At 41.6% G+C, this 14,158-nt stretch overlaps 1 protein-coding gene across 2 annotated transcripts in view; it reads right to left on the bottom strand.

The window, feature by feature from the left end:
- The window catches only part of NNT (nicotinamide nucleotide transhydrogenase), a 75,018-nt gene that overhangs the window by 38,592 nt on the left and 22,268 nt on the right, over positions 1-14,158 (bottom strand). For both annotated transcript variants that reach the window (XM_084628356.1, XM_084628357.1), the window contains exons 10-13: positions 12,115-12,268; positions 3,104-3,265; positions 1,757-1,867; positions 619-764 (exon numbers count right to left, since the gene is read on the bottom strand). In XM_084628356.1, the coding sequence (XP_084484482.1) occupies positions 619-764; positions 1,757-1,867; positions 3,104-3,265; positions 12,115-12,268 (573 nt within the window). The remainder of the gene's footprint in view (positions 1-618; positions 765-1,756; positions 1,868-3,103; positions 3,266-12,114; positions 12,269-14,158) is intronic.

The following is a 14,158-nucleotide window of genomic DNA, read 5'->3' as shown; positions in this document are numbered from 1 at the left end:
TGTGCCCTCCAAAGCCTATCAACAGAAAAGTATGACATGTCACTAGCACTCAGTGGATGCTTGCTCTAAAAGCCTGTACTTGACGTACAGACAAGCTCCATATCCCAGCCATCAGGTAAAGGGGAGAGGGAATTCATAATGTAAACTGAAGAGTGAAGCATTCCCAGTAAGTGGAAAGCATGGCAAAGCACAGAGAAGAAAGTAATGCTGAAAGAATAGCAATTCAGTGTGTGGGGGGAGAAAGGGAACAAGACCGACAGAGTGTATTTTTTCCTTTCCCACAATGAAGTTAATGCTACAATAGTTTTGGCATTTAAGTTACTTACAAACCTGCAAAATGTCAGAAAAGTCGTTTGACCTTGTCTTGCCTGGTTCTGATCCCTTGCCCATGTCATCTTACCACATGTATAAATAACGAGGTAACGCTAGAGGCAATTTGAGAAAGAGTTGGGTGGGAGATGAAGGACAGCGGGATACAGTTCCTTTTGCAGGTTTATTTCAAAACCTGTTTGATCAAAGTGATTTGAACACTGTGTACTTTAAGACCAGTTGCCAAATGGGAAAGAGACCTGCTGAAAGCTGGATCAGCAAATGACAGAAAATGAAGGATCTTCTTACCTGTTCAATATTATAGCCACCCTGGAGAGCAGCTGCATATCCCCCTACAAAGACACCAGCAGGGAGCAGGTACAGGTAATTGTATTCAGGGGGATCAGTAGGACGCTTGAACATATCCAGCATTCTCTGCGTAACCAGAAAGCCACCTTGCCAAAGTACAAAAGAAAAAAAAAAAAAAGCTGAAACTAGGCCTTGGCCAACCTACTAGGAAAAAATGTCGTTAATCCTAGTAACCACTGGGACATGAGTAAGGGCTTTGGAAAACTTGGAATCTGGTGTACCAGCCAGTATACAGGTATCTAGAATTAAAGTCATATATAACTACTTTCTTTAGACTACACAGGAAATTCATCCAATTGGAGGGAGGGGTTGGTGGGCTGGAAACCACAGACAGATACCAAGATCTGTAGGACACCACACGGATTTGCAAGGTGGCCTACCCATCTGCCATTACTCTCAATTGTCGACCTGTTCAGCAGCATAGCTCATTGATGATCACACCACTCATCATCCATGCCTGTATCGTACTTCTCCTCTCTACTGTGGGACAGAAATGCACTGACACACACTGGAGTTTCCAATGAAAATTCTGCAGTGGTTGTCCTCTGTTTATGCCACCAACACCCTAACCACATGTCAAAACTTTTACCAACAGAGGTATCAGAAGGGAGATTATGCTTGCTCCCTTCCCTCCCAGTCCAAGCCAGGAACAGTCTTCAAAGGAGTCAGGTGACCTTCCATGTTACATAGTGGAAAGACTTATTTTCCCTATTTTTATTATGAGTCTTTTTGTAGATTGGCCACAATTTTGAACTGGAAAGAAGGGAGATGGACAAATACAATACCATCTCACGATGCAGAGGAATACATGTATTCCATGTAATCACTAAAGTGATTAAACTATAAAGGACCACTGGTGTCCTAAGACTTTCTCCAACAGAAAGTCACATCACAGAAGGGGCACACAAGAATGCAACCGTCAACAACCATACTCGCTTGTTTGCTTTTTAAGTGATTCCAATCCATAAATTAAATTAGAGTCCTTTAAATCTATACCACTACAAAAGTGGAAGGCATTAATGGACTGTGGTCACAGTGCATTTTGATTCATGTTCATAGAAAGTTAACATGCTCATACCGGCAATGTTGACAGATGACACAAAAGCGGCAAGCACAGCAAGACCCTGAGGAGTACTTTCAGGGAAATAGTTTCCTCCCATCAATGCCAGCCCACCAACTGCAGTCAGTCCTATTAGAAAAAGATACAAGTAAGTTATTGAATATAAACAGGTGATTATATACCAAGCAGCGATCTCTGTTCAAGAATCAATAGACACCACTTGATTATAGTTTTGCCAAACACTGTACACATTACTGTAGTTTAATCCCTCTGAATTAAGATTGCCAATAATTTTATTTCACTGCAAAAACTATCCCAGTGTGCTACAGAACACATTAGTAAAAAGTAACAGACCAATATATTTTTGGAATATAACACATTAAATGTTAACTTAAGCAGCACTGGCTGTACATCTATAAATGAAAGGCTGAGTTATTAGGCCACAAATGTGACCTGTTTTGTTGTTCATGAGGGCTGAGAACAGCCGTTATTTCCAAAGTGATGGCCAGTTTACTGTCAATCCTAATTTCATTATTAAAATGGCAGTAATTGCAACTCTGTATGGTGCTGTATAAACATTAAGAGGAGATGGCCTGTTTGAAAGATCTTACAGTCCAGGAAAAGCAGACAAAGCTGTTCAGACTCAGACTAGCTCAAGTGCTGGTGTAATTTTTTAAGGGCAAGGAGCGGGTTTTAAACCTCATGGAGGTCATTAGTGGGAGACTTTCCAGAAGTGAGTTTTGAGAAGGAACATGAAAGATGGCCACTCCAAGTATAAAAGCGTAACATTGAAGAAGGCATGAAGATGAGAACAGGAGAAGGAGAGAGGCTTAAGAGGAGTGAAGCGAGTAAAAGAGGAAGTAGGAAGAAGTGAAACCAGAGATGTAAACACAGATTGTTTAGGACCTGAAAGGTGAGGACTAAGAGACTTGAATGTGATGTGGAAGGGGAGGGAAGCAGAGAGCAGCAAGCCTGCCAGAAAGGAAGGAGACGAAGATGATTTTAGTTGCAGGATTTTGGATAGATTGGAAGGGAGAGGTATGGTATGCAGGAAAGAGGTTACCATGTCCCAAGCAAAAGACAACCCAGTTATATGGCTAATTGCTTTTAAAAATATGCAGTATGTTTGCCTATACAGATTTGTAACTAATTCTCTTTGAAGAATGCTACCAGTAGTTAGAACTACACATGAAATCTGTTATCTTTGCTATTTATGGCAAAAGGTTCAGTTGGAATAGCACCAAAACTGGCTCCGTGGCATCTTAAATACAGAGGATTAAACTGCTACTAAAAGCTCATAAAATATCATAGCTGCACCCAATATTTCCTCTAGACAACACACATAGCTGCAGGGTAGTCACCTACCTGAGATGGCATTAGTCACGGACATGAGTGGAGAGTGAAGAGCAGGGGTCACACCCCAGACCGTGTGGTACCCTACTATTCCAGCTAAACCAAACGTTGTCACCATCTGTGGGAATGCAGAATTAGGAGCTGCAATGCCCAGTCCCAGCAAACTAGTCAGACCTAAGGAGGACAAGGTTAATGCAAAATTGTGATCTCTGAATGGTTTATTTACATTGCTCCACTGAAACTAAGACACATTGAATATGTAAATCAGATTAAGCAGTTGATGACTGTGCATTTCCCGGTGTCCACCCCATTTCCCGAATGTACCCAACTGTACACTATTGAACACCTCTTACTTCTTGAGACTTCTTGGTGCTCAGATACTATGGTGAAGATACAGCTTGGATTAAAAACCCTCCCTCCTCCTCCATCACAGCATTGTACAATAATTCATTATCATCTTGGACAAATGAGTAGTGCACACCTGATGCCAACATTACACTACTCTGAGAACACACACATAAGAACATAAGAATGGCCATACTGGTCAGACCAAAGGTCCATCCAGCCCAGTATCCTGTCTGACAACAGTAGCCAATACCAGTTGCCCCAGAGGGAGTGAACCTAACAGGTAATGATCAAGTGATCTCTCTCCTGCCATCCATCTCCAACCTCTGACAAACAGAGGCTAGGGACACCATTCCTTACCTATCCTGGCTAATAGCCATTAATGGACTTAACCTCCATGAATTTATCCAGTTCTCTTTGAAACCCTGTTATAGTCCTAGCCTTCACAACCTCCTCAGGTAAGGAGTTCCACAGGTTGACTGTACACTGAGTGAAGACCAACTTCCTTTTATTTGTTTTAAACCTGCTGCCCATTAATTTCATTTGGTGGCCCCTAGTTCTTATATTATGGGAACAAGTAAATAACTTTTGCATATTTACTTTCTCCACACCACTCATGATTTTATATACCTCTATCATATCCCCCCTTAGTCTCCTCTTTTCCAAGCTGAAAAGTCCTAGCCTCTTTAATCTCTCCTCATATGGGACCCGTTCCAAACCCCTAATCATTGTAGTTGCCCCTTTTCTGAACCTTTTCTAATGCCAGTATATCTTTTTTGAGATGAGGGGACCACATCTGTACGCAGTATTCAAGATGTGGGCGTACCATGGATTTATATAAGGGCAATAAGATATTCTCCATCTTATTCTCTCTCCCTTTTTTAATGATTCCTAACATCCCGTTTGCTTTTTTGACTGCCGCTGCACACTACATGGACATCTTTGGAGAACTACCCACAATGACTCCAAGATCTTTCGCCTGATTAGTTGTAGCTAAATTAGCCCCCACCATATTGTATGTATAGTTGGGGTTATTTTTTCCAATGTGCATTACTGTACATTTATCCACATTAAATTTCATTTGCCATTTTGTTGCCCAATCACTTAGTTTTGTGAGATCTTTTTGAAGTTCTTCACAGTCTGCTTTGGTCTTAACTATCTTGAGCAGTTTAGTATCATCTGCAAACTTTGCCACCTCACTGTTTACACCTTTCTCCAGATCATTTATGAATAAGTTGAATAGGATTGAGTTCCTTGGGGAACACCACTAGTTACCCCTCTACGTTCTGAAAATTTACCATTTACCCTTTGTTCCCTGTCTTTTAACCAGTTCTCAATCCATGAAAGGATCTTCCCTCTTATCCCATAACAACTTAATTTATGTAAGAGCCTTTGGTGAGGGACCTTGACAAAAGCTTTCTGGAAATCTAAGCACACTATGGCCACTGGATCCCCCTTGTCCACATGTTTGTTGACCCCCTCAAAGACCTCTTCTAGTTTAGTAAGACATGATCTCCCTTTACAGAAACCATGTTGACTTTTGCCCAACAATTTATGTTCTTCTATGTGTCTGACAATTTTATTCTTTACTATTGTTCCAACTAATTTGCCTGGTATGGACATTAGACTTACCTGTCTGTAATTGCCGGGATCACCTCTAGAGCCCTTCTTAAATATTGGCGTTACATTAGCTATCTTCCAGTCATTGGGTACAGAAGCTGATTTAAAGGACAGGTTACAAACCATAATTAATAGTTCCACAATTTCACATTTGAGTTCTTTCAAAACTCTTGGGTGAATGTCATCTGGTCCCGGGGACCTGTTACTCTTAAGTTTCTCAATTAATTCCAAAACCTCCTCTAGTGACACTTCATTCAAACCTCCTCAGATTTGTCACCTACAAAAGACGGCTCAGGTTTGGGAATCTCCCTAACATCCTCAGCCACGAAAACTGAAGCAAAGAATTCATTTAGTTTCTCCACAATGTTTATCATCTTTAAGTACTCCTTTTGTATCTCGATAGTCCAGGGGCCCCACTGGTTGTTTAGCAGGCTTCCTGCTTCTGATGTACTTAAAAAACATTTTGTTATTACCTTTTAAGTTTTTGGCTAGTTGTTCTTCAAATTCCTTTTTGGCTTTTCTTATTAAATTTTTACATTTACTTTGGCAGTCTTTATGCTCCTTTCTATTCACCTCACCAGGATTTGACTTCCACTTTTTAAAAGATGCCTTTTTATCTCTCACTGCTTCTTTTACATGGTTGTTAAGCCACAGTGGCTCTTTTTTAGTTTTTTTACTGTGTTTTTTAATATGGGGTATACAATTAAGTTGAGCCTCTTTTATGGTGTCTTTGAAAAGTGTCCATGAGGCTTGCAGGGATTTCACTCTAGTCACTGCACCTTTTAATTTCTGTTTAACTAACCTCTTCATTTTTGCCTAGTTCCCCTTTCTGAAATTAAATGCCACAGTGTTGGGCTGTTGAGGTGTTCTTCCCACCACAGGAATGTTAAATGTTATTATATTATGGTCCTATTATAGTTACCTCTTGGACCAGATCCTGCGCTCCACTCAGGACTAGATCAAGAGTTGCCTCTCCCCTTGTGGGTTTCTGTACCAGCTGCTCCAAGAAGCAGTCATTTAAAGTATCGAGAAATTTTGACTCTGCATTTCGTCCTGAGGTGACATGTACCTAGTCAATATGGGGATAATTGAAATCCCCCAATATTATTTAGTTCTTTATTTTGATAGCCTCTCTAATCTCCCTTAGCATTTCATTGTCACTATCACTGTCCTGGTCAGGTGGTCGATAATAGATCCCTACTGTTATATTCTTATTTCAGCATGGAACTACTATCCATAGAGATTCTATGGAACATGTGGATTCATTTAAGATTTTTATTTCATTTGATTCTACATTTTCTTTCACATATAGTGCCACTCATCCCCCCAGCATGACCAGTTCTGTCCTTCCGATATATTTTGTACCCCGGAATGATTGTTGTTAGGATATAGATATTCAGGCCTGTCTGTAAAGGACTATACGCTAAGAATTTAGGTGTATTCTTATCACTTAGCTAGTTTTAGAGAAATAAAAGAAAGAACCAAAATCACTGTCTGCCGGTGTTAGGTCCTTCTCTTACTGTGACAGTCTGAGGCCCTGTGCTTAGGCTAAGATCTTTGGCTAAGCAGCAGAGGCAGCCATAAGCTGGGAAGCGAATGGTCAGATCCTTACATTCCAAATTAGTCACATTGAAATAAGATGCTATTGGGCTGTTAGGAATACAATCCTGTCCTAATAATGCCTATCGCCTCCAGAGAAAGGGAAGTGCCTAGAAGATGTAAAAGGAAACTTCATTTTATAGCATCCTGTCTGGCAAGAACTCACTTAACAATAGCTGGGATGTGAAATCCTTATTTCTTTGTTGTTCTATCACTGTAGTCCCCATCTCCCTATTGTTTGTCTGTATAATTTCTGTCTGGTTCTATGATTGTTTCTGTCTGCTGTATAATTAATTTTGCTGGGTGTAAACTAATTAAGGTGGTGGGATATAATTGATTAAATAATCATGTTACAATATGTTAGGATTGGTTAGTTAAATTTCAGTAAAATGATTGGTTAAGGTATAGCTAAGCAAAACTCAAGTTTTACTGTATAGTCTGCAGTCAATCAGGAACTGTGTGGGGGGAGGAATGGGAACAGGGAATGGGGTGGGGAAATTGGAATCATGTTTAGCTAAGGGCAGGAATGGGAACAGGGACACAGGTAAGGCCCTGTGGTGTCAGAGCTGGGAAGGGGGACACTAAGGAAGGAAACTGGAATCATGCTTGCTGGAAGTTCACCCCCAATAAACACTGAATTGTTTGCACCTTTGGACTTTGGGTATTATTGCTCTCTGTTCATGTGAGAAGGACCAGGGAAGTAAGTGGGTGAAGGAATAAGCCCCCTAACAATTGTGTCCCATTGATTGTCCTCACTCCACCAGGTTTCTGTGATCCCTACTATATCAATATCCTCCTTTAACACGAGACACTCTAGTTCACCCATCTTATTATTTAGACTTCTAGTATTTGTGTACAAGCACTTTAAAAACTTGTCACTGTTTATTTGTCTGCCCTCTTCTGATGTGTCAAGATTCTTTATCCTCTTCCATGCTCTCCTCCTGACTAAAACCTAGAGAATCTCTATCAATAGACTCTCCTCTAAGAGAAGTCTCTGTCCAATCCACGTGTGCCTCTGCAGCAATTGGCTTTCTCCCATCTCTTAGTTTAAAAACTGCTCTGCAACCTTTTTAATGTTAAGTGCCAGCAGTTTGGATCTACTTTTGGGATAGGGGGAGCCTATACAGAAAGGATGGGCTCCACCTAAACGAAAAAGTGTCCCCAGTTCCTAGTAAATCTAAACCCCTCCTGTCTATACCATCGTCTCATCCACACATTGAGACTCTGAAGCTCTGCCTGCCTACCTGGCCCTGCCCGTGGAACTGGAAGTATTTCTGAGAATGCCACCGTAGAGGTCCTGGATTTCAGTCTCTTTCCTAGCAGCCTAAATTTGGCCTCCAGGACTTCTCTCCTACCCTTCCCTACGTCATTGGTACCTACATGTACCACAACCACCGGCTCCTCCCCAGTACTACACATAAGTCTATCTAGATGCCTTGAGAGATCCTCAACCTTCACACCAGGCAGGCAAGCCACCATATGGTTCTCCCAGTCATCACAAACCCAGCTATCTATGTTTCTAATTATCAAATCTCCCATTATGAACACCTGCCTTTTCCTAATGACCGGAGTTCCCTCCCCCGGATAGGTAACCTCAGTGCGAGAGGATATCCCATCATCATCTGGAAAGAGGGCCCCAACTCTGGGAAGGTTTCCCTCTGCTCCCATTGACTGCTCTCCTTCTCTGGGCCTTTCATCCTCCTTAACAGTGCAGAGGCTGTCTGACCAGAGGCGGGACAAATCTACAGTCTCCTGGAAAGCCTCATCAACATACCTCTCTGCCTCCCTTAGCTCCTCCAGTTCCGCCACCCTGGCCTCCAAAGCCCGTACACGGTCTCAGAGGGCCAGGAGCTCCTTGCACTGAATGCACACATATGCCAGCCACCCACAGGACAGGTAATCATACATGCTACACCGAGTGCAATAAACAGGATAGCCCCCACTCTGCTGCTGGGCTTCTGCCTCCATTCTCTCCTACAGCTACCTAGGTTAATGATAGGGTTTTTGTTTAAATCAAGATGTTTTGATTATAGTCTAGTTTAAAGGTTTTAAAGAATGGCAAGTGTACCTCGCCCCCTTTCCACTCCCCTTCCAAACTCCCTCTCGAAACTCCCCGTTAGCGGTCCCTGGTCGCTTGCTCACTGTTCTATAAAGCTCTGGCCTTCTTCATAGCCCCACCCCCTGACTGAGGCTCAGCCAATGAACAGAGGCTTGAAATGCAGGCCTACATTGAAAAGTGATCAATTATGGAAACATGTGGTTCCAGTTTGTTGTCCAGAATAAATCCGCACAGTTTACAGAAATAAAAGGTTTTTGTAATGGGTACTCCAAGCAAATGGCACATGGGATGTGAAAATCAGATGGTTGTCAAAGAGAACTGTGACAGAATGTTGACCTAGACAGTACGAGAGACCCGCAATCACAAGGGACAAGGGAGCATCTCTCCCAATCTGACCAGACCATGAATAGCCAACTGTGTCACCCTTGATGCACTCCTGCTGACCCATGCACGAAATAGCATTGGCTGTGCACCCCTTGTTTTGCTGAAAATTATTTCTTGTGATGAAAGACAACAGGAAATGCCAAGGTCTGAAGACCAAGGAAGATTGCTGCCTTGCTGTGTAAAAGGTGAATGGAAGCCCATTATTCCTTCTGGCAGATCCAGCCCTAAACATGAGCCAAGAGAACAAGGTCCAGAGGGCCCTCACCCATCTGCTCCCTCCCAGTGCTAAAAAAGACATGGCAAACTCCCAGGAGGAAAGAAAGGGGGAAATGCCATCCTCGTCAAACTGAAAGCCAGAAACAATGGAACAAGTCTATCTCAACCAGACTGCACTGGGCTCACTATTTAAACTAAGTTACCCAATAGCTGGTAACGGCTCTCTCTAAAATAGTAATGCCCACTTGGAGACTCCTTAATTAGTAAATCATTAACTCAGCAGTTATAGTTATAGGGGACTAATTATAGCTTATCAGCTCAAAGGCTACTTTGAAATTTGAGTTGGCAAATCCAATAAGACTTTAACTGTCTGTGTCAGCCCAGGTGTTGGGAGGAGTTCATCTCAAGTTACTACTACTGTCCAGATTGCAAATGTACTTATAGCTTTAAATTCTGTACAATGGGAGTAAAGCATTTGTGACAGATATGACAATATCTTGGACAAACCTGACTGAATTAAATTAAAATTAATTCAATAAGGTTTAAGTACTGTAGGAGCCCATTACATTAAAAATGCAAATATTTATGTAGTATTGAGGGATTGTATGTAACTTCTTTTAAGAGGTTATGAAAATGCACTCACTCCAATTATGTAAGAAATCAGCCTTCTGAAGTTTCCCCCTGAAGGGGAAACCCATTGTCTGGCTGACTACCTATTCATGGTGTCTTCAGAGACCCAAACTGGATAAAGGAGGGACTCTCTGACTCACGAGTAGGCTTATTCTGAGGTGAAGCTGTGATGAACCTCTGACCACAGGAAAATCCCTGGGTGGAGTCTGAAGGACTGTTCACCAGACAGAGCCCTTGTTAGAGTAGGGAGATGATCTCTGGTAAGCTTATTACCATGCATGTATGTTCTTTTATTATTTGTTAATGTTTTCTCTTTTACCTTAAGAATACATGTGCTTGCTTAGAAAGCACTGTGTGATAGCTGAACTGTAGGCAATTATACAGTCTACTGTCTCTGAAGCAAAAAATAAAGCAGACCAGCGTAGGGAGCCGGAGTTTCTTGGGGAGGTCACAGTTCAGGAAGGGACCTGTGCAGTTGGGAAATACCCCAGTCAAGACAGAGAGAGACGTGGGTCTCTGCCCAAGAGAGGTACCAGCTGAGGAGCAGGGACCCAATAGCAAGTGCTCTTGCTGGGCCATGAAGGGGAATACAGATGCAGCTGCCCTGAACTGTGACAGCATTGAGCTAAATATCAAGTACAGTTTTGTGTGTGAATTTAATCAGATCTGTGGACCTGAAGGGAGGCTCTGCAGGTGCTGATCTTTATTAATAAACATGCTCTCTGGATTTTTCTTATGCACACAGACAAAGCTACACTGGTAGAAGAGCTTTCTACCTTAGGAAAGGTAGTGCTGAATGTGGTGTCTCTCCTGTTTTGATTAAATACAAAAGCTAAATAAGAGTAACACAATCATGCTGAAATTCCGTTGCAATACTTAAACCATGAGTTTTAAAGAAGAAAAGAAAACAAACATAGCAATTACATATTCTGAATTCCTTAATAGGCTAATGTACAATATTGGTGCACGTAAAATGCTAATTGAAAACCTACTGGCAACTTCCATTGCCTGCTGCTTATTCTTCAAAAACAAACTTGTTCCCAATACTTAGCAAAGTTGGTGGGCAATTAGTGTCTTTTATTGTCCAGTAAAGCGTGAAAAAATTCACTTCCAAAAAAGAACTCAAACACATACACTCCAAGAACTTTGCTGGAATACTAAGTATTTCACAAATTCGTAATTAAGTACGCCAAACATACACACATGCATGCCTAATTACTCTGGACTATTTGAGATGTTGTTATACCTGCATTTCTGGTGAGATTCTTTACGTTTTGTTCTCCAAGAAACAATTATTGCATTGTTTTTACACTAAGTCAGCAGTCAACCAGGTTAGAACTAGTTACTAATGGAAAGATTAAAGTTACTATTTTTCATTAAGAACTTGTCTACATGGTTATGCCCAGGAAAATTCATGTGAATTAACTTTTAAAGTGGATTAGTTTCACTGCATCCTGTGTGGATGCTCTTATTCAGAATTAAAGTGATCTTAATTCAGTTCAGCTTGATTTACTTCCAAAGTGAATTAAGATAAACTACTTTCTCCATAAAAAGAAAAGGAGTACTTGTGGCACCTTTAGAGACTAACCAATTTATTTGAGCATAAGCTTTCGTGAGCTACAGCTCACTTCATCGGATGCATTCAGTGGAAAATACAGTGGGGAGAGTTTTATATACATAGAGAACATGAAACAATGGGTGTTACCATACACACTGTAACGAGAGTGATCAGGTAAGGTGAGCTATTACCAGCAGAAGAGCCGGCGGGGGGGGGGAAACCTTTTGTAGTGATCACTACAAAAGGTTTCCCCCCCCCGCCGGCTCTTCTGCTGGTAATAGCTCACCTTACCTGATCACTCTCGTTACAGTGTGTATGGTAACACCCATTGTTTCATGTTCTCTATGTATATAAAACTCTCCCCACTGTATTTTCCACTGAATGCATCCGATGAAGTGAGCTGTAGCTCACGAAAGCTTATGCTCAAATAAATTGGTTAGTCTCTAAGGTGCCACAAGTACTCCTTTTCTTTTTGTGGATACAGACTAACACAGTTGCTACTCTGAATACTTTTCCCATGTAGACAAGCCTAAGGTTCCAAGAGGCTGAATTTAGCACACAACACGCTGACATTGCAACTACATCCAGGGTTAGGTAACTAAGTTCTCTCACCTGCAGTGTATGCTGATGCAGTAGTCATAGTTTTTCTAAAAGGTGTGATCATGGCTGCCTTCTCAGCTTCCAGCTCAGCCACACTCTTCTGTTTCACAGGGACTCCCTGAGGAATGTTGTTTGGTGGAGGTGCTGGAAAAATCACCTTGCCATCCTGACAATACAAAAAGTTACAGTTACTGCTAGAATGACAGATGGCTTGCCCAGCTGGTCATTGCTGCTTGTTCAAACAATAAATTCTTTAGACAAGAGTCAAGATCCAAATCAAAGAATGACGGGTGAAAATCGGGTTTGTGGCTTGACAAATAAGAGCCATCATTATGAACAGAATGGTCTTCATAACAAACATCTTTTTAGACAAAGTTAAAGATTATTGTACGGGACAATGGAACCAGAGGTGGGCAGGGGCTGGAACCCCCGCAACGGAAATATTGAAAGGGCGGATGTATGTTTCTGCCCTCCCCTCCCCTGCAAATATCTCAGAGGCAAGGGCAGGATCCAGCTAGGTTTCTGACCCAGAGGAGGGGCTGGTACGCGAGATTGGGCCGGCCATCAGGAAGGAGGTAGGAACAATTCTCTTCTCCCTATCTTCCAACTACTACAGGTCCTGGAAGAGATACTCAGCTTGGGGGAGGGCAGGAATGTGTGTGCCAGCCACTGGGGTGGGGAGCCAGGGCACCAGGAACTGCCATAAAAACAGAAGTAGGAACTTCCAGGTCATCCCTCACCAGCCTGGAGCTGGTTCCCCCGCCACATCCAGTCTCAGTAGCTTCCCTCGCTCCCCCTCTTGTCCCTCCCGTTCCCCACTGACAGTAGCATCTCCCCACCCCCATTATTATTTATTCACAGAATTAACATTGTGCTAGGCACCTGAGGGAGTATATTATACTAGCAGCTAGAATTTCCAATCAATATCAGGGCCCCACTATGCTAGGCACTGTACAACATACAGTAAGAGCTTTGCTCTTTGCTAAAGAACTTACAATCTAAATACACAAGACAAACAAGGGCCAGGAGGGCAAACAGAAGTACAGAAAGGTTAAGCAACCTGCCCAAGGTCATACAGCGTGTCAGTAGTAGAGTGGGTAACAGTCTCCTGACTATCGGCCCAGTGCCTTATCTAAGCCATGTTGCCTCTCAAACATATAGACAGACATATTTCCTGCCCAGAGGAGTCTCTCTTGATTACATGTACTGTTAAGCACACGTTAGGACAAAAAAGCACAATACAGTATCTATATATAACTCATTCCCTTCCCAGTTAAAGTTGGAATATGAGGAAACTAATTCAAGGTCTTATTCCAGGTTCTAGTGGACAGACACCAATATCACAATGAACAATCCCTCTCATTTAAACGTTCCATAAGATCACAAACGAGGCACATTAATATGGAAAGAGGAGAAATTTGCATTACCATTGCCGATGCTGGACCTGTTCTATGAATAAATTAAGGCCTTCAAGTTTCCTTTGGCTTTGACCTACACTAAAAAACAACTTGAAAGGACACTGTCTACTTGATCTATTTTTAAATGTAATGTTAAAATTCTATTTCTGCTAGAGCTCCCTTTAAGTAGAATCTCCTAATTTTTATTTGTTTAAATTCCTTAAAAATAGATTTTAGAAGTTTTAGTTTTATTTTATTTTTCTGCTCCCTTTAGGATGCTTATAAGGATCTTTTCAGCAAGGGGAACACTGACTATAAATGCGAACAGCATAAATGTTTACTCAGAAAGTATTGTCAAAATTCACAAAGCAAGCAAACAAAAAATACAGAAAAACATTTTTGTTTTTTGCAGTTACAGAAATCTTAGGCTTTTCTGTTAACTGTAGCAGGCACAGCATTTTCAGATAAATGTGCTTTTCAAATTGATGGTGGCCCTTTAATAAAAAAAAGTAGTGATAACACAATCATTGCACAGACCAGAGGAATGTTTAACATGAACATGAACAAGGCTGTGTTTCACAAGCTACACATAAAAGACAGAGAATATTTACCTCCTTAGGATGGATTTAAGGAGATTTCAATGATAAGTCTGGGAAGTA

This window comes from Lepidochelys olivacea (assembly GCF_965140295.1).
Source record: "Lepidochelys olivacea isolate rLepOli2 genome assembly, chromosome: 5".
Classification (NCBI taxonomy): Eukaryota; Metazoa; Chordata; order Testudines; family Cheloniidae; genus Lepidochelys; species Lepidochelys olivacea.
This window is presented reverse-complemented; position numbering and strand designations above follow the sequence as displayed.